Below are 24,833 nucleotides of genomic sequence, written 5' to 3' on the forward strand. Positions count from 1 at the left end.
TTCTGTGGACAGCGTAACAGTAAGGCTGTCTTCTCTGTCCTGGCTTCAGTTTTTCAACTGAATTCCAAGCACTAAAGATGATTGCTAGTTTTCTAACAGCTGATTGAATTTAATGCATAGCTGTGCTTTCCTCAGACACAGATGATAAACCTGTCAAAAATAATTGTGCTTTAATTTAGTTCTTGTCAATGACAGATGATGAAACTTCTCAATGAGAATTTCTAAATTACCAAATACACTCCTAGCATTTACATATGCAAAAAACAGTCTCTCTTGTGTAACCTGGAGCAGCGTGTCAGAGTCATCTGGGGAGTGTTTACAGACAGAGACTCAGCTGTGGCCCCCACACTCTGATTCCTCAGGCTTGCGGTGGGGCCTGAGCATCTGCGGAGGTGAAGAACGAGCTCCCCAGATGACCTGATGCTCCACAGCTTTGAGAGGCGCTGCGTCAGGGAGGCTTCATTTATTGGCGTCTCCCAGGATGGAAATCAGTCATCTCCAAAACAGACCAGGCACAAAGCGGGTTCTCTGAAGACACTACGACTTCATTCTGCAGCCTCAAGATGGGCTGTCTGGCCTCTCCCAGCCTCAGCTGTACTGTGGTTTCTTCTAGTAATGGGGGGCTTCAATCTGAATCAACAGATTCCAGAAACTCATACCACCCAGAAACTTCCACCCAAAACAAAGTAAAAATATTTCATTTTAATACGTTGACAGAACTGGTTGTGTTTTGTAGCATTTCCTGCAGTCAGGATTTGATTGTCTGCATCCCCGTGGTGTCATTTAACATGTTTCTCTGTCCCAGTGTTCTTATAAACTGGTAGGTAGCAGCTCAAGCAGATGGAGTGAGATATTTTGGCAAGAATTCTTCATAGGTGATGTGGTAGGTTGATGAGGAGGCCCAACAACACTTTTTGTTTTTCCCCAGTGTTTTACCATATGATATTTTTTATTCTTTCTTTTTGTGGAAAAATTTGATTTTGACCCACTAAGTTGATTTACAACCCATTGATAGATACAAGCCCTAGTTGGAAAAATACTGTTACAGAGAGGGAAATAAGCATGCACTTGGATACTTAAAAGGTGATATTATAGATGCCAGTAGAAGAATGTCTAACATGAATATTCTAGTATGGGGATAAATTGTTTTTAAAAGTAGTGAAAATCTATATAAAGAAGTAACCTCCATTGAGTCTTAAAGTTAACGGCCATTTATGATTGTTGTTTTGGTCCATTCACTCATTAAGGATTGCTAGTTATCTTTGAATATCGGGTAAACACTGAACCCTGGATAGAAGCCTTTGAAGACATTGTTAATTGAGAAACAGTGACACATAACCTCGCCTTGGACTTCCCTTGGTGGTCCAGTGGATAAGCGTCTTCCTGCCAGTGCAGGGGACATGGGTTCAGTCCGTCGGCCAAGAAGATTCCACAGTCTGCAGAGCAATAAACACGTGCTCCCTAGAGCTCGTGCTCTGCGACAAGAGAAGCTAGCCCACCGAGAAGCCTGTGACCCACATCAAAGAGTAGCCCCTGCTCTCTACAACTAGAGAGCCTGCGTGCAGCAATGAAGACCCAGTGTAGCCAAAAATAAGTAAATTAAAAAAAAAGAAAAGAACCTGGCCTTGATTCTTTACTAGAAATGATTGCATCCCGGGGCACTGTTGTGTGGTTTTAGGTAACTTAGGAGGAGCAGATATGTTCGCAGCCACCGTTTCTGAGCCCTAGTGTGCTGCAGGGCTTCCCAGGGGGCGCTAGTGGTAAAGACCACACCTGCCAGTGCAGGAGACGTAAGAGACATGGGTTCGCTCCCTGAGTCGGGAAGACCCCCTGGAGGCGGGCATGGCAGCCCACTCCAGTATTCTTGCCTGGAGAATCCCATGCACAGAGAAGCCTGGTGGGCTGCAGTTCATAGAATCACAGAGTCAGACATACCTGTAGTGACTCAGCACACACGCACCTGCTGCAGAGTGGATGGATGGATCAGTATTGACTTGACACTTCCATAGCTTCCTGTTTCTACCTTCAAGCCCTTTACACAGGTCCATTTTCTCCCAGAAACACAGCAGTCTACTTCAGTTTTGATCCTTGATTCTCACTGGAGGAAGAAGGGAATCATTCTTGGGCTGTCTTCCATTCTCTCTCAGACTCTGTTCCAGCTGTCTTGCCTTGCTGAGTGACATCTGTTCCTGTATGTGGGGAGTGCCCAACCCTGCTCCTCCTAAGCATTGTCACTTCTGAATTGTTAGTGTAACCCATTGAACTGACCTGCTGAAATTTTCTGGCTTCTTTAGTTAAAGATACTTTAGGTACTTCCCTGGTGATTCAGTGGTTAAGACTCTGTGTTCCCTGCAGGTGGCTGGCGTTCAGTCCCTGGTTGGGGAACTAAGATCTTACATGCTGTGCTGCCCCCCAAAAAGAATAAACCAAATGTACCTATTTTCTTAAAAGTTTTTTTTAATTACTTTTAAAAAGCTATTAACACAACATTGCAGATCAGCTATGTGTTAGTTAGTTGCTCAGTTGTGTCTGACTCTTTGCGACCCCATGGACTATAGCCCGCCAGGCTCCTCTGTCCTTGGTGATTCTCTAGGCAAGAATACTGGAGTGGGTTGCCATACCCTCCTCCAGAGGATCTTACCAACCCACGGATCAAACCCAGGACTCCTGCATTGCAGGTGGAGTCTTTACCATTTGAGAAATCAGTTATACTTCAATTAAAAAAAACACCTACCTTGTCAAATAAACAAAAAGCTGCTGAACGTGATGTTTTAGCATGTATTCCGAAAGTATGGCTTTATGTTATTCATTTGAGCCCTTAAATATATTACCCTTTGCTCTTCTCTTTTAGGAAATTCACACAAACGAAAAGGAAGCAACCGAGAAGGAAGTAACTCTTCACTTGTTGCCAGGTAACAGTCATGTTAGCGTCGCACCTCCTCATGTGCAGTTCAAAGCCAGCAATAAATTATGTCATTTCTAGTAGCACTATATATAAACTCCTTTGTTTTCATCCACACAGTGTGTGACAATAATGAGTTGGACCAGAATATCAAGGTCTTTAGTTCAGTGTCTGCACACCTGGAACTGAATATTACACCATCTGCAAAGAATTTTTGTTTCCTCCTACCCACAGCAAATGAAAATAAAGGCGGGAAATTCTCACCTCTTTGTAAGCAAATGAGGTCTTTTTTCAGGTTGCCTTACTTGGCCCCATCAACTTTTCTGGTCCCTATCTGGAAGATTCTGGTCCCTTCTAGATCCTTACATCCCACCCAGCTGGGGCTTAACCAACTCCCCAACCCTGGGCTGCCAGGGCTTGCTGTTTGTCATCACCGAGGAGACTGGATTGGCTGGATTTTTTTTTTTTTTTGAGATGGAGGAGAGTGACTGTCTATAGCGTAAGTTGAGTTTTAATCATTTCTGAATTCAGAAACAAACTTGGTGGTGTAGGCTCTCCATATATGGGGCTCTCCTGTGAGTTGTGCTTTCAGTTCTCCTGCTTTCTTTTTTTCCATAAGTATTTTTGGGTACGTTTCCCGAAACAATTGAGGCCTCGTTCTGTTTCTTTTAATTTTATTCCCTTTTATTGGGACAGTATGAATATGCACAAGTTTCTGACTGATCCACCTTATTTGATAAACAGAAATCTCTAACTTTAAAAAAAAATGTTTTTAAGTGTCAAAGACTCTTCCCTATAAAAATGGCCTAAACCTCAATCCATATATCATATTCTGTTTGCTCTTCTTGGGGTACAGATTTGGAAGCTTACTTTTGTCTTCAGCTTAGTGTTACATACATTCTCGCATTCCCTGGATTCCTGACGTCTCGTCTCGTTGTACAGCCCAGGTTTCCTAGACTAGATTAAGATCTTTCCCAGCTCATGCCTCATGTGACCTGAGACTCTGTCTGTCTGTAGTGGCTGACAGGTGTGGCGAGGCCTCGAGTGCCTGAGCATGGACCCGTATGGCTTGCCTGGCCTTGGGACAGGTTCACTATTAAAGCTGTTCTATTTATTTATTTTTAAAGCCATTTTACACCAGGGGTTGAAAGCATAGAAAGCCTTGCTCACGTGCCTTCTACCTTGAACTCAGCTAAGGCACTTTTTCTGAGACTGTTTTAAACTCACTTCATTGTTTTCTTCAAGCCTGGTAGTTTGAAGATGCTGACCTCTCTGTAGAGGCTGAGCTGGTGACAGAACCATCTTCCTGTATTTCTATTGTATTTAACAGCTTGGAAGAGAGAAAAACACAAGGTGAAACATTTTATGTGTCCCTTCATAGTCTTAGTATCTGAAATTCTTCTTTATTTTCATATTGAAAGTTAGAATAGATTAATTTTGAGCCAAATGGTAAATTTAAAGACACTGAAGGGAAAATCCAGAGGGAGATTTTAAGACGATGGTTGTCTGTTAGATGAGGAGAAAATTCCGTTTTTTCTTGTCCCAAAGTATTTACACTTAGGTGTTTTTTGCTTTTTTAAAAAATTTTATACTCAGTTTTTTGTTTCCCTGTATCCTCCTTTTATTTTTCTGTCCTCACCATCCGGCCCTCATGAGCCTCTCCGCTTCCTGCCTATCCCTAAACCCTCATCTCTTTGACTGGAGACGGAAGTTGTCTCTCTCTGTCACCAGGAAATACAGCTCCCGTGCTGCTGGGCGTCTGCAGAGAGAGCAGGAAAGGTGACATAGTGAGAGGAAACACGCTCAGCGAAGAAAGGGAGGAAACAGGCTTGCTTTCCCACAAACCTCTGACCTCCCTTTTCCTCCCATCCTTGTCTGCGGAGCCAGACCGAGTGCGGTCATGCTGTACCCCCTGGGCCTGAGGAAGCTGCCTGAGAGCTCCGGACCAGGCACACACCCCGTCCTCTTTCCGGGGTAAGGAATGGCCACTCTCGCAGCAAGGGGAGCGCGAGAACGACATTCCACAGCTTGCCGGCCAGCCCGTCTGGCGTTGCTCGCTTGGGTACCGCTTCTGCTCGGGTACAGAACGTCTGTTCGGGTTCAAGTAATAGAAGCACTAAGATCTGTGCCTGCCGGTACAGCCTAGGTCGTTTCTACATCTTTGGACGTGTCCATTATTCGCAGTGAGAAGACAGAAGTGCCCCATGTGAAGGTGTATCTGAGTCATTGTGATTCCACTTCTCCGTGGGCCCCACGCTGCTTTGTCCCCCCCTGGGTTTTGTAGCTCCTCTGTGCCATGTCGTGGCCTGTGTTTGTCTTTACAGGAATAGAGCCAGGGAAGCTTGTACTGCTTGCCTTCTGTATGTTGCTTGAGGACTCTCAGGACACTTTGCTTTGGTTTCCATCAGGTGAACAGCTGCTGTGTGAAGCCAGCACAGTACTGAAGTGTGTCCAGGAAGATTCCTGTCAGCGTGGAATCTACGGGAGGCTTGTCTGCACAGACTTCAAGATTGCTTTCTTGGGCGACGATGAATCTGCCCTGGATAATGATGTGCGTGTGAGCTGCACTTGGCTGAGTTTGGGGTAGCACTGCCCCTGTGACCCCGCTGTCTTTTTCCCCAGCTTCTCAGTAACTTGCCCTTAATGCATGTAAACACAAAGGCCAGAGTCCTTCTCACCGTGATCTGCTCTCCCTCCTTTGGTGGGAGGACCACTCTGCAGTTCCACCAGTGCCTCCCGTCATGCTGGCGTGCATTGGACCTCATAGGTTGACACCATCAACTTTTTTATTTTCTTTTGTATTTCAGTGCGGTACATATCACTCAGGGGAATCACAGCTCCCCAAAAACACTAGTTCCCCCTGTTTTCTCTGCACAGAACTCTTCCCCAGATTTAGCAACTAAGTTCAGTTATGAGACTGGTGCTGAATGCAGCACTTGAGTTTGGGTTTGTGTTTGCTCTGCACTGAGCAGCAGTGTTCTTGTGTAAGACTTGTCCCCCTTAGGAAGAGTGAGCAGAGGAGAGAAAAGGAGTGTCCGTGCCGCTCAGAGCACACTGTGTGGTCCCGGAAGCCGGTCAGCCCAGCCATGGCAGCATCTCGCTGCCTCACAGTGTGGGCCTCTGTGCCGCCCCTGCATTAACAGCCTAGTTCCTAGTCCTGTGCAGAGAGAGCATTTGCAGAAATGCGGATCTCCTGGGGTTTTCTTCCTGCCCTCTCATAGCTTTGTCACTCACCTATCACTCACCTGCATTTGGGTAGAAAAATCCGAACCTGCCTGCCACCTCCCAGCACCTCTCAGAGCGCGTGTGCAGCTGCCTGGCCTGTTGGCCTGGGAGCAGCCCAGGACTGACATGTCCTGCCTGGGTTTGAAAACAAGTGTTCACAACATTTCTCACACTTTGCTACTTCATTGTCCTTTTCCTCGAGATGTGACATTTCCCTGTTTGTTTAGGGTGTATACCTTTTCATTTATTTTTTCTTTAGTTTTATTGAGATAGAATTGACATACAACATTGTAGTGGTTTCAGATGTACAACATGATGAATTTGGGATGCGTATGTATTGTGAAATGATCATCACAATACGTTTAGTTAACATCCGTCTCCTCACGTAGTTGTACAACTTTTTTCTTGTGGTGAGAACTTTTAAGATCTAGCCTGTTAGCAACTTTCTAATGTACCGTGCAGTGTTACTAACCATAGTCACCATGCTGTATGTTACATTTCCAGGACTTATTATTTTATAATATAACCTAAGTCTGTACCTTTTGACCACCTTTGCCCATTTCCCTCACCCGCTCCTCATTTTTCTTAGTATGCAAGTTGGGAATAGTAATTCATTGTGCCTGTAAATGTCTAACAGTGCTTAGCAAGGAATCACAGTTGTTTCCTTTTGAATTTTTTAGGAAACGCAGTTTAAGAATAAGGTCATAGGAGAAAATGACATTACTCTCCACTGTGTTGATCAGATTTATGGAGGTGAGTATCTGTGTTCCCCAGGCCTTTGAATGTATAGCTGGTAATGATGGGTTGGTTTTATTTTTTGGTTTTGTTTTTTATAGTTTATTAAAATTTCTTCACCCATTTATCTTAATCAGTTTTATGGATGATAAAACTGAGATGTGAAGTGGCTTATTTGAGGAGGAGCTTATTAGCTGGTGAAGCTTGGACTTGAACGTGAACCTGTTCTTTCTAATACTCCACGGTGCCATTACAGGCTAGGTGTTGGTCATATGTCAGTGTTAGCCATGCAGGTCTTACTTTAAAGGCTAACCTATAAAAGTCTGTTGTAGCACACCAGCTGTCTATTCTGCTGATTACACAAAGCCTCTCTTGGCATCACTTCTCTATTTTGGTAGTCAAGGCTTTGTGAGCAATTATTCGGTAGCTCTTTATGGAGTTCCCAGCACCAGGATGTCCAAACTCAGGGTCAGGGTCAGGAGGGGCCCTAGCCATAAACCCGGGAGTCGGCTGTCCCAGGTCAGGTCCCTAATGATCTCCCATCTTTCATAATCTCAGCTTTCAGAGCTGGGTTTTCTGCAGGAGTTGATTCTACTGCCAGTGGCAGGTCCATTTTGGTCTTGTACTTCCTCTGGAGGAGTGAGGAGCCCTGGCTGTTGCAGAGTCCTAGGCTCCTGCTGGGTGGGACAGGGTGGTGTCCTGCTGGGTGGGACAGGGTGGGCTCCTGCTGGGTGGGACAGGCCCCGGCTGGGTGGGATGGGGCCGTGCTTATGGTTACTGAGAAGATGACACCTTTCCGCTCACTTTTGAGAGGGCTCCTTGGAAGTTAGCAGTTTACCTTGTTTCTTTAGCATTAACCTGTCTTATAGCATGATTTCCCTTCTTGATTTCATTGTTTTGTAGTGTTTGATGAGAAAAAGAAGACTCTCTTCGGACAGCTGAAGAAGTACCCTGAGAAGCTTGTCATCCACTGTAAAGACCTCCGGGTGTTCCACTTCTGTCTGAGGTACACAAAAGAAGAGGAAGTCAAAAGGGTAACTAGTCGCATGTGTTTTTAGGTTTTATTTCCCATCAGGTTTTCCCCGCTTACTCAGTTCTTGCTTCCACTGCACGAAGGTTGAGGGGAGCCTTTCACTCTGTAAAGTTGAAACTGGTTATAACCTCATGTACTTTGATTAGAATTGAGAGATAACTTGGTAGAGCAGGACTGTATTGTCCTGGCACATGGTACGTTTAGTCCTTCGATTCATACCATGTTTGTTTCCAGAGCCTTCAGAGGGTGGGAGGTGGGAGACCGGGGTCAGAAGGCAGTCAGGGAGGGGAAGATGGATGGAGCAGCTAGAAGCAACCCCCTTCCCCGACCCCACCAGCCTTTCCAAAAGCAGCAGCAGCGACCCCCAACTCCCACATGAAGGAGTTGACATCTGGAGGGTCGTGGTTGCATATGGAGGGAGGTGGAGGTACATGGTCATGGGCAAAATGAGTCACCGAATAAGCCTGTGCTTTTGGTCACTTACTTAATCTGGTTGCTGCAGCAAATTGAGGTGTGTAACCGGGTGAACTGGTCACAGTGATTATTTTAAGTTACCAGGTTTCTCTTAAGATACTGAGGGTCTCAGGCTCGCCACTGTCACAGTAGATGCATCAGGGGAAACCTTTAGCGAGAGGCCAGTTTATCAGTTGGCTTTGGCTACAGTGAGTTATTAGACATTCTTTTTAGATATCCCCTTAATCTTCTTTCAGGTAGCACGGGAGTTTGGTTAGAATAATAAACATGACCCCAGTATTTGTTCTGAGCAGAAAAAAGTGGTCTAGATACGGAAAATTCCCTAAGAAGCAAGAAACTTCCATTTGAATGATGATTTTCATCATCTGTCCAAATATACTTTTTGTTTGGAACTTCAAACAAAAAGCATGGTAGATTGAGTTCCTTATCTTCTAGAACGAAAGAAAGAAAGTGATGTCGCTCAGTCGTGTCCCACTTTTTGCGACTGCATAGACTGTAGCCTGCCAGGCTCCTCCGTCCAGGCAAGGGATTTTCCAGGCAAGAACGCTGGAGTGGGTTGCCGTTCCCTTTTCCAGGGGAATCTTCTTGACCCAGGGATTGAAGCTGGGTCTCCTGCATTGCAGACAGACTCCTTACCATCAGCCACCATGGGAAGGCTGTCTTCTAGAAGAAGATCCTTAAGGCCATAACACATAGATCAGAATAGCTCAGTGTCTTGATTATTATCTGATATCAGCTTTACATCTTTAGAAAGACTCCCCTGGTGGCTCAGACGGTAAGGAGTCTGCCTGCAAGGCAGGAGACCCGGGTTCAATCCCTGGGTCGATGGTATCCCCTGGAGAAGGAAATGGCAACACACTCCAGTATTCTTGCTTGGAGAATTCCATGGACAGAGGAACCTGGCGAGCTACAGTCCATGGTGTTGTAAAGAGTCAGACATGACTGAGTGACTTCGCTTTCTTTTACTTTACATTTTTGACATGTCAGATTTTTGGAGTGTCTGAATATGGCACTTAAGTTTTTTTTAGCACTTTGTCTTTGATAAATTAGATTATGTCTTAAAAATTTCCCTAGAAATTCAAAGCTCTTAAAAAACCTGACAAAATAGTTAGCATTCTGTTTGTGTGGCATTATTCCAAGAGATAATATCACAGATACAGACCTCAATGAGAGTTAGCATGTTGCTCAGCGGAGCCCATGGGCATTACTGAAAACCTAGACAACTTGGGTCTTGTCTCTCAGTGTTTACTTGCCAAAAGCATGACTGTATCCATTACTTGGTTCTTTGTAGATTGTCAGTGGCATAATTCATCATACCCAGGCCCCTAAACTGCTTAAACGATTGTTTCTGTTTTCCTACGCGACTGCAGCACGAAACAGCCCAGGTAAGCTTTCATCCGCAGTTAGGCAGGACCCTTCCAGTTCCTACCTGCAGCTCATGGGAGAAAACCCATCCGTGGGTTTTTTTCCCCATCTTTTCTAGCAATGGGTCACCTCTTACTTGGGTGATTGATTCAAAGTTCTTCTTTTAAAAAAGGTTTCTGTTTCTTTCCTGTGATCTTTGTTGCTTTAACTTATCTTTTAGGTTTGTTTGCTTTTTGTGAAGGATTATTTGATGGGTTCTTATGAAAGATTAAAATCAATAGATTGTCATTGGAAATGTGAGACTATAGAGAAAGAAAATTGAGACAAGTTTAAAATCACCCTTTCTGTCCCTGGGTTCTTTGTTCCACTTTCATAGGCTTGATTTCATTTCATAAGACCCTACAAAAATGTCTTGCATTCTAGAAAGTTTTTAAACAGCCAGAACATGCTTTATAGCAAATATTTGGGGATGGGGAAGGGAACACTTGTACAGAAGAGAGCACATCTGAAAACCAGTTTGGTTCGAAAACTTGAAATTCCGAATGTTTTCCATTTGGTTCCCTGAAAAAGAGAGCAATCTTTTTAGTAAGAAACTGTGGTCATCTGAACTAGCTATTAATAATGCCCAGTGTTGTACAGTGATTCCACAGATGTTTGTCTTCATCCTTCTCTGGATCTTTCCCCTCCGTCTGTTCACTTGCTCTTCCCGTTCCTTTTTTTTTTTTTAATTCCAAATTAGTATTTTAATTTTTTTTCCTTCCAGTTTTACTGAGATATAATTGACACAGCATGTATAAGTTTAAGGTGCACAGCATAACGATTTGATTTCCATTGTCATGACATGATGCCCACAGTAATTTTAGTGAACGTTCATCATCGTACATCGACATGATATTCAAGAAACAGAAAAATTTTTTCCTTGTGGTCAGAACCCTTAGGATTTACTCTCTTTAACAGCTTCCATACATAAACGCACAACAGTGTTAATTGTATTCGTCATGTTGTACATTACGTCCCTATCTGCCCATCACTCTGAACGTGAAGTTGGTGTTGACCAATCCCGTGTGTCATGAGCTTTTCTTCAGGGACATGACGTGTCCTGCCTGCACATGTCACGCTTTGTGGAATGCAGAGTTGCTTTGTCACCAACTGCTCACTTGGTAAATGTTTCTCGAATGCTTGCTATGGGTCAGGCACCCTGGAAATATGAACAGGACTAAATCTCTGCCCTCTAAGACATTGAGTCAGGGAATTCCCCAGTGGGCCAATAGTTAGGACACTGTGCTTCCACTGCAGGGGGCCTGGGTTTAATCCCTGGTTGGGGAGCTAGGATCCTGAACACCACACAGCACAGCCAGAAGAAGAAATAAGCAACCAGTCAGAGTGTTGTGTGCTCTGGTGGAAGGGACCAGCCACGCTGGGGAGGGAGGGCTGTCAGAGGGCAAAGGTCGGGCCTGAGCTGCTGGTGGAGATTGTATCCGAAAGGCACTCAGGAGTGTTTGAGGAAGTGAGACTGGCGTGTGCAGAGATGAAGCTATCTGGGAGAGCAGGCTGCATTTGGGGAACTGTGGTGATCTTGAAGAAAAGGTGTGAATTTCCAGGTCTGTCCCTCCTGAGTTCAAATCTTTGTCCAGCTGCCTAGTAGCGTAGACCTTGGGGATGGCGCTTAACTCCTGAGGCCTCTGTTTTCTCATTTAAAAAACAGTAGTGTTAATGCTTCCCATGAATGTTTTGAAGACTGTAGATTGTTAAATGCACGGCACATAGGGTACAGTCATTGAGTGAGGGTTAATTGAGAGTGTAACTGCTTATTCAGGGCAGATACTGCCCAGAGAATTACACTGACATGAAAATGTACTCAGCACTACTAGTAGTCTGAGCCCAAACCTTGTGCCGTCATGTAGTAAGTTCCTGTCTGTGAATGATCTTTTCACGGTAGCAATGCGTGTGCGTGCTGATTAGCTGGGTGCTGGCTGACAACAGCGTGTTGCAGTATGAGCTGTACAAAATACGACCTCTTTGTTGATTGCTGTACTTCGTATAAACATTTATTGGGTCTACATGTGAAAATCATACTGTTTTTAGGAGCTCTGCCTCTCCCTTGTATCCTGACTCTTGGTCTGGACCAGCACAGGACATATCCCAGCTCCCCAGCAGGTGTCGATCTGTGTGCCAAAACCCTTACCTTGACTGACCCTGGCAGTTTCATTACCTTATGGAGATTTTTTTTTTGTGCCAGAATGTCCAGGCTGTGTAGCATCTTGTGTTCTATTCAAATTCCAGCATCCTTCTCTTCTCCTTCTAGCCTTCTTTTTTTGATAAAGTAAAGGTTATAACTGAGAGGTGCAAGTGGACCAGTTTTTTTGATTGTGTAGGGGTTTGTAGAAATGGGTGCTTTGCAATCGGAACATCTTTCATTTTTCTCAGGTTTAATAATACACGAATGTACTTTGGCTGAAAGGTCCTAAATGTTTGTGACCTGGCATTTTAGGAAAGAACTTATCTGTGTTGCTAAGAAAATGACCTAGTATGCTTGAATAGGAATATTGGTATTACTCATGTCTGTGGGGAAGTTTATTTGCATCTGTTAACCTTATGGGAAATTTATGCTGCCTAGGTTTGAATTCCAGTTCTGCCATTGCCTAGCTGTGTGACCTTGGACGAGTTAATTGACCTTTCTGTGCCATGCCTGAATGAAGGAAATAATATTGCCTACCCTGTAGGGTTGTGAGGATTGAGCACATGAAATGTGCTCAGAATAGTGCTTGGCATCCTAAGTGCTATATAAGCTTCACTACTGTTGTTGTTGTTTTTTTAATCATTGTTTGTATTATCATTCTTTGTACTATGATGTGGTTTTATTAAAAGGAGCAGGTGGGCATTTAATTTAACACTTTGTTTTCCCCAGAAGGCTTGCTTTTTAAAGATGTGCACAGGTTGGAACGAACTGATCCGTGTGACCACCCAAGGGTGTTTTGGTGCATGTCACCCTCATCAGGCGGTGCTGTGGGGAGGACCACGGGCACACCTGCTGGGCTGCGTGAGCAGCACTCCTGAGCCCTTGCTCCTTGCAGGGAGTGGCAGGGTAAGGGGCGAAGTCCCCATCAGCAAGATGTGGCCCTTGGCCTATGGGCCCCGACCCTCGACGTGGCCATCTCCTTCGTTTGTGGCTTTCAGGAGCCAGGTGTCACACTGAGGACTCCTCTTCTTGGCAAGGAGGCTTTAGACTCAGGAATCTGACATGCTGTTCAAATGAGTTTGCCATCTTATGCACACATGGGTAGGGCTAAAAATATTTTATTATTTTAGCATTTGTGCCAAGCCAGTCTTTTAGTGCTTCACGGGATCTTTTTTATGTTATATAAATTATCTCATGGTCAGATGACTGCAGATGGAGCTATAAATTACTTTTGCAAGGAATGGAACGAGAACAGCTCCTTTCCCCTGGTACAAAGAGACAGAGCCTCGCTTATAATTTTGGATGAATGACAGAAAGAAAGGAACAAGGTTAGGATGAAGCAGTGAGTTCATTCTGCAGTGATAAAAATGGGCTTTGTGGAGGAACTTGGGGCCCAAGGAGCCACTTTCACAGCGTTAAAACACCAGGCTTCACAACAAAATTTTACTGTCTTTCTCCATTTGTTTTGTTAGCAACAGACCCCAAGAAGCACGCCGTAATGTTTGACACACTTCAGGACTGGTGTCGGGAGCTGGAGCGGACCAAAGGCAACATGAAGTACAAGGCAGTGAGTGTCAATGAAGGCTATAAAGTCTGTGAAAGGTAAGCTCTCGGCACCATGCTTTTCTTTTTGGCGGATTTGTTGAGATTTAATTCACGTGCCTTGCCAGTTCATCCCCGTGATGTGTATCGTGGTTTTTAGCACATTCACAGGGTTGTGCAACCGGGTGTGCTCAGCTGCTCAGTCAGTCGTGTCTGACTCCATGTGACCCCGTGGACTGTAGCCCACCAGGCCCCTATGTCCATGGAATCCTCCAGGCAAGAACACTGGAGTGGGTTGCCATGCCCTCCTCCAGCGGATCTTCCCGACCCAGGGATCCAACCTGCGTTTCTCACATCTCCTGCAGCCATCACCCTGGTTGATTTGAGAACATTTTCATCATCCCCAGAAACCCCCATATCCCCACCCACCCGCCCCAGCCTTAGGCTGCCGCTCATCTACTTTCTGTTTCTGTAGGTTTGCCTGTCCTCAGCAGTTCGCGTAAATGGAGCTGTGCAGAATGTGGCCCTCGTGCCTGGCTTCTTTCACTGAACACAAATGTTATCACAGCTCATCCATGTCATAGCAGATATCAGAATCTCATTCTTTTATTATTGCTGAATAATATTCCATGGTGTGGATGTGCCGTATTTTATTTATCTGTTCATTAGTTGAGGGACATGGAATTGTTTTCACTTTTTGGCTCTTATGAATATGCTGCTGTGAACATGAGTATAAGCTTTCATATGGACGTACTTTTAGTTCTCTTGGGTATATTCCTAGGGGTGAAATTGCTGAGTCATATAGTAACTGCACATTTAACCTTAAGAGGAACTGCCAGACTATTTTCCACAGCCCCTGCACCATTTCTACACTCCTGTCCACAGCAATTGAGGTTCCACTTTCTCCACATAGATCCTGTGCTTTTTTAAGAAACCCTTAAGAGTAATGACAGTGTATTAGAAGGTAATAAGTGCTTTCCTGGTAGCTCAGGTGGTAAAGAATCTGCCTGCATTTTAGGAGACCTGGGTTTGATCCCTGCATGGGGAAGATCTTCTGGAGAAGGGAATGGCAAACCACCCCAGTATTCTTGCCTGGAAAATCCCCTGGACAGAGGGCTACAGTCCATGGGGTCACAGGGTCAGACACAACTGAGTGACTAATACTTTCATTTTCACTTCAAGTGCTATGGAGAAAAAAGTAGATCAGGCGAGGGGCTGGGGCACGCTGGAGGTGTTGGTGGGAGGGTGGGTCAGGCAGAGGGACAGTGTGGGCAGAGGGCCTGAGGTGGGGTTGAGTCTGGTGGTGTGAGAAGCAGTGAGGGGCCCAGGGGCTGGAGGGGACTGAGCGGCCAGAGCGGTAGAGGGTGTGATCAGGGAGGAGAGGGCCAGCTGGGTGCTGATGGCTGGAGCAGTTTCCAGAGTTGAGAGGGCAGAGCGGAGGAGCTTGAGCAGAGAGGCTTGATGTGGTCTGACCTACATTTTTAAAGGATGACTCTGCATCACCCTTTTTTTGGAAACTTGAATCTTATCGTTTTGGAACACACTCCTCAACACCCTGCGAACACTTTCCAAAAATCCATATTTTTCTAGAGCATTTCGTGTTCGTGATTCTGAGGGGCCTCGTCAGCAGATCAGTTTTTTTAATTATTTATTTTAATTGGAGGCTAATTGCTTTACAATATTGTAGTGGTTTTTGCCATACATTGACATGAATTAGCCATGGGTGTACATGTGTTCCCCATCCTGAATCACCCTCCCATGTCCCTCCCCATCCCATCCCTCAGGGTCATCCCAGTGTACCAGCCCTGAGCACCCTGTCTCATGCATCAAACCTGGACTGGCGATCTATTATATGATAATATACATGTTTCAGTGCCCTTCTCTCAAATCATCCCACCCTCGCCTTCTCCCATAGAGTCCAAAAGTCTGTTCTTCACATCTGTGTCTCTTTTGCTTTCTCGCATATAGGGTCATCATTACCATCTTTCTAAATTCCATATATGTGCATTAATACACTGTATTGGTGTTTTGTGTTGACTTTGATCAGTCTTAGACATTTGTATGGTTAGCCCTCTCGTTACAGCTCACACCAAGGTGGCAGTGGGGCGGGACCTGTGGGACAGGTGTGGGATCACACACACCCCTCATGCCTTCTTAGCCCTCTTCCTCTCTTTACAGTCACAAAGCGTATAAAGGGAAAGCTGGTTAGAAGGAGGTCAGAAACCCCTGCTCCTCGGAGGTGATGTTTTATAATGTGATGTTGACAGTGAGAGAAGGCAGCCCCACTCCCAGGGTTGTTTTTTAAAATCCTGCTGCCTACTGATTAGAGTCACTGGTGCTGGCATAGGTCTCAGCACAGCGGAAACACACCAGGTGGAGAAGGTGGGCAGAGCAGCGTGTCGGGGTTGGAGTGAGGGGTTCTAATTAGTGGTCAGCGGGGAAGATGGAGCCTCAGCAAGGTTTGGTGTTCAGAGCACTCAGTGGAAACACACTCCCCCACACTGCCCCAGCCAGGTTCCCCTTCCCGGCACACACACTCAGCACCACTCCCCTTTTCTGCCCCACTGGAACGATACAGGAGAAGCTATGCTTTGGTTCGCACCTGGACCATGCGGTAGCTGCCTGCATGGTTCCCCCAGCCACTCTGGCCCCAGCATCTGTGCTCCCTGGAGCACGTTGAGCAGGTGGATCCAGCAGGCTTCTCACCGTCCTCTCCTCTGCATCAGTGCTCCTCACTGTGCATGATAGAGAAGATGAAACTTCTGACAGGCCCTCCAAGGCCCTTGGTGGTTGGATTCCTGCCTAGCTATCAGCTTTCCGTGCACCACCCCTCCAGCCCCCCGACCCCTCCTGTGGGCCTTGCCCGTGTGGTCTCCTGTCTGGGACGCTCCTTTCACTCCGGGCTGCACAAGTGAGTTACCTCCATGTCGTCGGTCAGATCTCTGCTCAGGCATCTCTTTTAGGGAGTCTTCCCAGGACTAGGTGAAGTCTTTTGGGAGAGCTTTCCTTGCACCATGTGCCCCTCTCCCTGCAGCTCCTCTGGTTTGGAGTTTGTTTTTATCTATAGGAGCCTGGCGGGCTGCGGTCTGTGCGGTCACAAAGAGTTGGACATGAGTCGGACACGACTGAGCGACTGAACTGAAGTGAACTGAAGCACTTATCACCATTTGGTTCATGTTTGTTTCTGCAGCCCAGCAGTTCTGGGGAATCAAGGACACTGTCTTTATTCATCTTTCTATCCTCAGTACCACATGTAGTGCCTGACTCATAAGACCCACTTAGGGGCCAGAATGAATAAATTAACAAAAGCCCAGTGGTTAGAGGAGGAACCCTAATCAGCTTGGATAAGAATCAGGAACTGAGTGTCTACTTCGCCTTCTCCTGAAAAGCCTTCTTCCTCCCACCTCCTGAGAAGGCAGAAGAAGGTCCCCAGCCCTGTAGGGAGTGTGTGACATAGAGGAGCCAAGAAGTTGACTCGGCCAAGGAAGACACTGCTGGCCTGGGGGTGTTGCTCTGGGGGTTCCCTTACCCTGCTGGAGGTGGTGCCTGAGAGGATCGCACAACTTTCCTTGAGGAAGTCAGCTTGTGTTTGGAGAGGCTGATTACTTTGTTTTCAGAACTCATCCTAATGACAAAATGAGCACTCTCCAAGGAGGAGGGTGAGTTGCCTGTAAACGCTGGCAGTCTCTCGGCAGAGCCTCTGTAGAGCCACCTCGAGTTCACTGGGACAGGAGGGGATGTCACAGACCCCCCAGTGGTGCAGAGCTGCCCATTTGTGCAGCCTCTTTTCTCAGTGACTGCATGCTAAGTCGCTTCAGTCATGTCCGACTCCTTAATACCCCATGGACTGTAGCCCACCAGGCTTCTTTGTCCATGGAGGTTCTCCAGGCAAGAAAACAAGTGGGTTGCCATTTCCTCCTCTAGGGAATCTTCCTGACCCAGGGATCAAACCCACACCTCTTATGTGTCCTGTGTTGGCAGGCAGGTTCTTTACCACTAGTGCCACATGGGAATCCCCAGTGACTGCATGTAAACATGCTAATACACTGGGTTCTGACATTTTCCCCCACGTGAAAGACTTTATAAGAAAAAATTAACTGGTTCACCAGCATCGTAAAATATTCACCCTCACCATAGTAGAGGAGGGCATGTAGATTTTTAAAGCAGTGTGGCCCCACCTCATGGGCCCCTGGGGAAGGAGCTGAGAACCTGCTCATAAATGAAGGCCACAGGTGATTCTCCTGAAAGGGTTGGGGAACAGCGGTCTGTCTGTAAGTTGCCATCTAGGGCCATGCTTCTCATGGTTGACTGTGCGGCCCCGTCACCTGGGAGCTGGTGAAAGCACAGCTGATTCTAGAGGTCCAGGTAGGGCTGAAGAATCTGCTTCCTTCTAAGCACCCTCATCCCCTGTGCACCCCTGCTGTGAAGGAGCTTCTAGAACAGCAGCTTTCATCCTGTGGGCACACCTGCTGTGCAGGAGCTTCTAGAACAACAGCTCTCTTCCCCTGTGCACCCCTGATGTGCAGAAGCTTCTAGAACAACAGCTTTCATCCTCTGTGCACACCTGGAGAGCTTTTACGTCTCCGCTATTTAGTAGTTCTGAGTGCATCCTGGATACTAGAAGTCTTTTGGTCTTCCCATGTGACTTTAATGGGTAGCTTGAGTTTGAGAGCTGTTGATCTGTGAAGATGTTTTTGCGTCAGTAACAGCACCTGAAGAAGCCCACCTACTCAGAGGACCTGAAGGAACCCTGAACACTTCAAAATCTCAAAAAGTCAAATAATTCTAAGTTTTAATGGTTTGATGTGCTAATATCTTAGCCTTGACCTGTAGTTCTCAACCTGATTTTGCCTCACATATTATAGAAGCTTTGTTCTTTTTAATCACTGTTAAGAATTGTTGTGGTTTTTTTTAATGGAAAATTTCAAACAATATAAAAGAGAATTTGATGAATTCCTTTTACTCATCACCCAACTTCAACAGTTATTAACTCATGGCTAGTCTCTATGCCTCTACCTACTCTACCCCCACCCCACCACCCGCCCTGACTATTTTGAAATAAATCCTAGAGCTCATCATATTTCATTCATAAATATTTCAATTTTACATCTCTAAGAATTAAGGACTTTTTATAAACATAATCGTAACACTATTATCACAACTTTCAGATAATCTATAGACTCTCACACTGTTATCTTTTTCTTGCTTGTTTACTTGAAGAAACCAGGTCATTTGTCTGATCATTTCCCTACAGTGTGGATTTGATGATTACATCACCATGGTGATGTTTAAACTGTTGCTTCATCCCCTATGAATTGATTAGATCTAATGACTTGATCCCATTCAAATTCCGATCTCTTCAACTCGGGAAGTCCATCTTTCCCATGACCTGGTACTTAAGAAACTTACTTCAAACTAGGGATGTGCACACAAATACCATCCGATTGTTTGCCATTGTAGTTTTTACACTATAGGCACCTTCTGCCTTCTCATCCTTCCTTCAAGCTTTTTGAGTGAAAGCTGTTTATAGCCCCACAATGGTAGAACTCAGGAGGTCTTTTTAATAGAAACCTACATCTTCTAATTAGAGGAAGAGATAGTGTCCCTGTATGTCTCTGACCTCTGCAGCTCTAAAAACCTAACTCTCCTACATCCTACTACTTAACGGATTTGTTTTTTTTTAAACCTAAATTTATTTTATTCTTTAGAAACTGAAGTCATACTGCTTGGGGCCCAGTTCCAGCTCTACTAATTCTTACTAGTTGCATAACCTGGGAAGGGCCTGAGTAGAGCTCTGTTTCTTTATCTGTGAAATGGGAATGAATAATAGTACACATACCTCATAGAGTTGGTGGGAGGATTAAATGAATAATTCACGTTAAGTAATTAGAACAGTTTGACATACGGTAAGCAGTTAAACGTTGTCCGAGCACTTGATAAAATGTCTGGGCAGTAGTCTTCATAATTATTGGTTTTCATGTTAGTCTGACTCAGATCCACACAGGTATATTGTCTCTGTATGATGAGAAAGATCCCTCCCAGTTTCAGAACTCATACTCAGGAATCTAGAAAATTGGTATTGATGAACCTGTTTGTAGGGCAGGAATGGTGACACAGATGTCTAGAGAACGGACTTATGGACATAGTGGGGGAAGGAGAGAGTGGGGCAGATGGAGAAAGAAGCCTCGACGTATGTACATTACCATGTGTCAAATTGGTAGTAGTGAGAGGTTGCTATGAAACACAGGGAGCCCAGCCTGGCGCTCTGTGATGGCCTAGAGGGGTGGGATGGGGGCAGGGAGGGACGCTCAAGAGGGAGGGAATATTGTAAAACTATTTTCCTCCAGTTAAAAAAAAATGTTTTTTTAAGAATTCATATACTGTTAGATATCAGATGTCCAATTCCCTTCATTTTATACATGAGGAAACAGACCCAGAGAGGTGGGGTAACTTACCTAGGGTTACACAGAATCAGAGGCAGAGCTGGGATTTGAACTCAGATTCCTGACTGATTTGGACAGAGACAGTTTATCTGCTCTAGTTCTTAACAGGGAGATACAGTCCATGTCAAGACAGTCTGCTCAACTTCCTGTGTTCATCGACGGCGAGCTTTCATATTTAATGAATTAACTTGGGTACGAAAACCAATGACATCTCTTTCCTCTAGGTTGCCAGCATACTTTGTTGTCCCCGCCGCTCTTCTCGAAGAGGACATCGTGTTCTTCCAGGGTCGTGGCATACCAGTAAGTGCACCTGGAAACCCTGAAAGCACGGGTTACTCATTGGTCCATTCTGGCAGATTATCCTACTTAAAGCCCTTGGCTTTGGTATTAAACAGTTTGTCCTCAGCCCGAGAGCAATCTAAAAATACCTTCGGGACTCCCCAGAGGAGCCCCTTCGACAGGAGGCTCCAGGGGAACAGAGTTCTGAAGTTTTCCCGAAGCCCTGGGGCTCTTAGCAGAGACATCTTTAAAGAGCTTTAGGAGGATTCCAGGCCCAGCTGGTGTTGAAAGCCAGCCTAATTTAACACCTAAATTGTTTCGAGGCTGAACCGTCCCCTCCAAGGCTTGTAGGATTTCAAATCCTTTTCGGCCTCTCCATTAATCCTGAATGGGCATGGCTGAGTTCCCGCCCAGAGACAGCGTGGAGACTTACTTAGTTTTCACAGAACAGACTGGGATGGGAGCCACATTTCACGTGTCGCTGATCAAAGAAAGCAAGACTCTGGCAGTTATTTCAGTTTCTAATTGGTGGTTGGGAGTTGCCAAGCCTGCAGGGAATTGAGTGCAGAATGAGAATCACAGATAAATGCTGGGCCATGCACATGGCTGGTGCCCCTCAGAGGTCACTCTTGTAATGGGAGGTGAGGTGTCTCAGCAGCGGCCCCAGCCCCAGCAGTGCGTGCAGGCTGGGCAGGCAAGGAGACCCTCTGCCTGCATGAAGGGCTGCCTGCTCTTCTGTGCCAGCCTGTTTGTGCCATGTCAGAGCATGGGCCTGATCTTGCCAGTTGCTCGGACTTCTCAGGAGAAATCAGAGATGTGGGTTTTTATGTGAGTTTTCCCTGTTTCTAAATGTATGCAGCTGTTTTCAAACTCTCTGGTTTCAGGACTCTTTACACTCTTGAAAAATCATTGAGGATCTCGAAGAGTTTTTGTTTCTGTGGTTGTATCTGTTGATATTTGCCATATTAGAAACTAAAATTGGAAAATTGTTTAATGTTTATTTTAGTAGTAAACTCATTAGATGTTAACATAAGTATTTCTGTAATAAATAACTATATCGTCCAAAACAAAAAAGTAGGATAGTACTGTTGTACATTTTTGAAAACAGACAACTGCTTTCTTTTATCCCCTTTGCTTCATTCAGTCTGTTGTGCTGTGTTGGGTGTGGTTGAAGTGTATGAAGACAATCCAGCCTCACATAGATGTGTATTTAGGAAAGGAAGGTGTATTTAATAGCCTTGTCAGATAATATGATGGTACACAAAAAATTGATAAATGGTGGTTTTGTAAAGGTTAATTGCAATAAAGAATCTGAAAACATAATCAATGAACTTTTCATTCACTGCATTAAATCCATTGGTCTGTCTTGTACTCTGAATGGATCTTAAACCATGCATGATTTTAAAAGCATAATACATTGGTCATTTATAAAATATTAACTCACTAGGTTATGTTCAAATATTGACATGCTTTCTTAGATACAAATCACATTTGTTAATATCATCCCTGTCTCATTAGAAAAGTCTTTGAATATTGGGAATTTGTTCAGCTAAAAAGGCAGAAACTAGTCTTCCAAAATTCTAATTTTTGCTTGAAAGTTCAGCTTTTATCATTGGCAACAAATTGTCAGTTATTCTCCTTGTTGTTGTTCAGTCACTCAGTCGTGTCTGACTCTGTGATCCCATGGACTGCAACACACCAGGCTTCCCTGTCCTTCACCGTCTCTCAGAGCTTGCTCAAACTCAAGTCCTCTGAGTCAGTGATGCCATCCAACCATCTCTTCCTCTGTCGCTTCCTTCTCCTGCTGCCCTCAATCTTTCCCAGCATCAGGGTCTTTTCCATTGAGCCAACTCTTCACATCAGGTGGCCAAAGTATTATAGCTTCAGCATCAGTACTTCCAATAAATATTCAGGGTTGGCTTCCTTTAAGATTGACTGGTTTGATCTCCTTGCTGTCCAAATGACTCTCAAAAGCCTTCTCCAGCACACAGTTCGAAAGCATCAGTTCTTCGGTGCTCAACCTTCTTTGCGGTCCAACTCTCACATCCATGCATGACTACTGGAAAAACCATGGCTTTGACTATCCAGACCTTTGTCGGCAGTGATGGCTCTGCTTTTTAATATGCTGTCTAGGTTTGTCTTAGCTTTTCTCCCAAGGAACGAGGAGCAGATGTTTTCCTTTAAGTTGTTGGGCTTTCTTCTTTTTTTCTAAAAATGCATGTCTGCCAGATATCAAAGTCAGAACGCCCCTGGTTTTTCTGTTGTTCACTCTTTCAGTTCCGTGAAGACGGCACCTGCCTCAGCTCTTCAGTCAGTCTCATGGGTGCTTTTCCCTTTGACAGACACTTTCATGCTTGGTTTCTACTCCATCACACAGAGCATAAAAGATATTAGTATTAAATATATTGTACACCATGGGGAATATAGCCAAAATTTTATAGTAACCTTAAATGGAGTATAACCTTTAAAAATTGTCTCTCTCTATTGTGCATCTGTAACTTAATATGGTACATCAGCTGTACTTCAGTTAAGAAGACCAAAACCAAAGGAGACTTAGCAAATAATGGGGGGATTTATTCACTTTTTAAGATAAACAGGATCATCCAACTAATTCTTGTCTGTTGTCAAGTCCTTCATACGAGGAACCTGTGGCCCTTTCCCAGACAGAAATTGTACAGATAATAATAGGGGAACTCATGTGTCTTATGCTGAATTCCTGTGAGAAGTCTTCTCTCTGACCAGGAATGTTGCTTGCTTTCTATTTACTGATTCAAATAGAGAATGTAAGGCCCCGCTGTGCCTGAGCTGAGAGGAGATGGTTACAGTTGAGCATAAAGAGGATGAGAACACCTGACTTCCTAGAACCTGTCACCAGTCATGGCTTGAGAGGGTCCCCCTTTCTCAGAGTGAGCCGCTCCCCCCAGCGGGCAGGAGTGCCTGGGCCAGGGCGGAGTGTGACACTGGAGAGGGGAGTAAGAGGGCAGCGAGGGGCCTCTGCTGTGTCTGTGTCGGAGTCCTTCCGCCTCGCCAGGAGTCTTACAGGGTCTGCACTCGCTTTGGCAGCTCACGAGGCAGTTCTGTGTCCCTCAACAGCTCCCCCTCCATAGCCGGCAGCCGGCTCCCGTGTCTGCAGCGGCAGCCCGGCCTTCCTCTCACCTTGGCGCCCCCTCAGTCTCTCCACACAGATGTCCTGTGGGCACTAGACACCCAACACACCCAGTACTAATTTACCCCAAACCAGTTCCCCTTTCTGAGGGTAGTGCGGAGTATCGGCTGGATTGCATGCTCATCTCCAGCCCAGGCTGCTGCTGGTATTCCCGTGTACAGTTGATACTTACATTGCAGATGACTCACAAGAGGATGCCCTCTCTAGACAGCTGAAATCCTCTTGGTTGACCTTTGACCTCGGGCCCAAAAGCTTGGTCAGCAGAGCAGGGCTGGGCTTTAGCCACTGTCAAACCCTTAACCAGACCTTTACACAGGCTGCTCCAACCAGCCTTCCTTCTCCATTTCAGGTTCTACTGGCAGATTACATTACTTTGCCCCCAAATCACGTCTAATCTCCTTCTGGGCCGGTACAACAGAACAAACAAATGAAACTCGCCCTGTCTCTAGCAAAATGCTGAAAACGGTCGACTGTCACTTACGCGCAGTCACTTGATTTCTTCCTCTGTTGCCACCCTTTGTTGTTCATTGAAATTCCCTTCTCCTGTGGTTTACCACATTCTGCTTCCTATTAGATTTGCAAACTTATTTCTCTTTTTGGAGTATAAAGCTCTTTGTAGACAAAGCATCATAGCCTTCTTTCCAGCCTCTCACAACCAAATTCAGTGTCTTGCGTGTGCAAGTCTCTTAGCAGTGTTATGTTGAATAACCAGCTGTCCGTGTTTTCTAGTTTGAAGTTTCTGTAATGACGGGAGCTGCCCGCCTTTGACCATCCCAGTAGAGTAGGGCCTTCAGAGTCATTGCTGTACTGTGTGCAACCTGGGGAAGTTTCTCAGTCTCTCTAGCCCTATTTCTTGTTGTTATTGGGGCTAGTACTCATAACCTGTCTGAGTGTGGTTGTGAGAATCAAATGACTTAACTCATGTAAAATCCTGAAATAGCTTTACCCCAGTGATAACCTCTATGATTATAGTAATAATAGTCTCTATTATAATAATAATGACAATAACAGTAATGATGATGATGATTTTATTATCCTCCAGGTTCCCAGCACTAAAGCCAAGTTATAAGGTGTATGTTAGACTGTCAGTGAGTCTGAATGTGACTACTTAGACCTGAGGTGGTGGTGGTGGTGTTAAGACTAGATCAGTCCTTTTTGTTGTGAGTATAACACATTGATTCCTTGGCATAACAGAGTTGACTATATTCAGGTCTTTTGTATTGAAGGTATAATTTCCCTGTATGAAGTTCATGGCTAAGCTTACCTGTCCTCTGTAAGGTGGTTTACATCATGTCTGGAAAACCTTCCTTCTCTTCTGCAGATATGGTGTTGGTCGTGCCACAACGGATGTGCCCTCTTGAAAATGTCGGCCCTGCCCAAAGAACAGGATGATGGCGTGTTGCAGATCCAGAAGAACTTCTCGGATAGGTCAGCATTGTCGCGCATCTTGTTATTGTTTAGTTGGCTTGGTTCTTTTCCAGGAAGCTGGG

General features: G+C 45.2%; 1 protein-coding gene across 1 annotated transcript in view; it reads left to right on the top strand.

The window, feature by feature from the left end:
- The window catches only part of MTMR12 (myotubularin related protein 12), a 66,396-nt gene that overhangs the window by 24,603 nt on the left and 16,960 nt on the right, over positions 1 to 24,833 (top strand). The window contains exons 2-9 of the mRNA XM_069555953.1: positions 2,852 to 2,912; positions 5,311 to 5,453; positions 6,808 to 6,880; positions 7,766 to 7,896; positions 9,661 to 9,754; positions 13,386 to 13,515; positions 20,123 to 20,198; positions 24,665 to 24,771. Of these exons, the coding sequence (XP_069412054.1) occupies positions 2,852 to 2,912; positions 5,311 to 5,453; positions 6,808 to 6,880; positions 7,766 to 7,896; positions 9,661 to 9,754; positions 13,386 to 13,515; positions 20,123 to 20,198; positions 24,665 to 24,771 (815 nt within the window). The remainder of the gene's footprint in view (positions 1 to 2,851; positions 2,913 to 5,310; positions 5,454 to 6,807; positions 6,881 to 7,765; positions 7,897 to 9,660; positions 9,755 to 13,385; positions 13,516 to 20,122; positions 20,199 to 24,664; positions 24,772 to 24,833) is intronic.

Source organism: Ovis canadensis, chromosome 16 (assembly GCF_042477335.2).
Source record: "Ovis canadensis isolate MfBH-ARS-UI-01 breed Bighorn chromosome 16, ARS-UI_OviCan_v2, whole genome shotgun sequence".
NCBI lineage: Eukaryota > Metazoa > Chordata > Mammalia > Artiodactyla > Bovidae > Ovis > Ovis canadensis.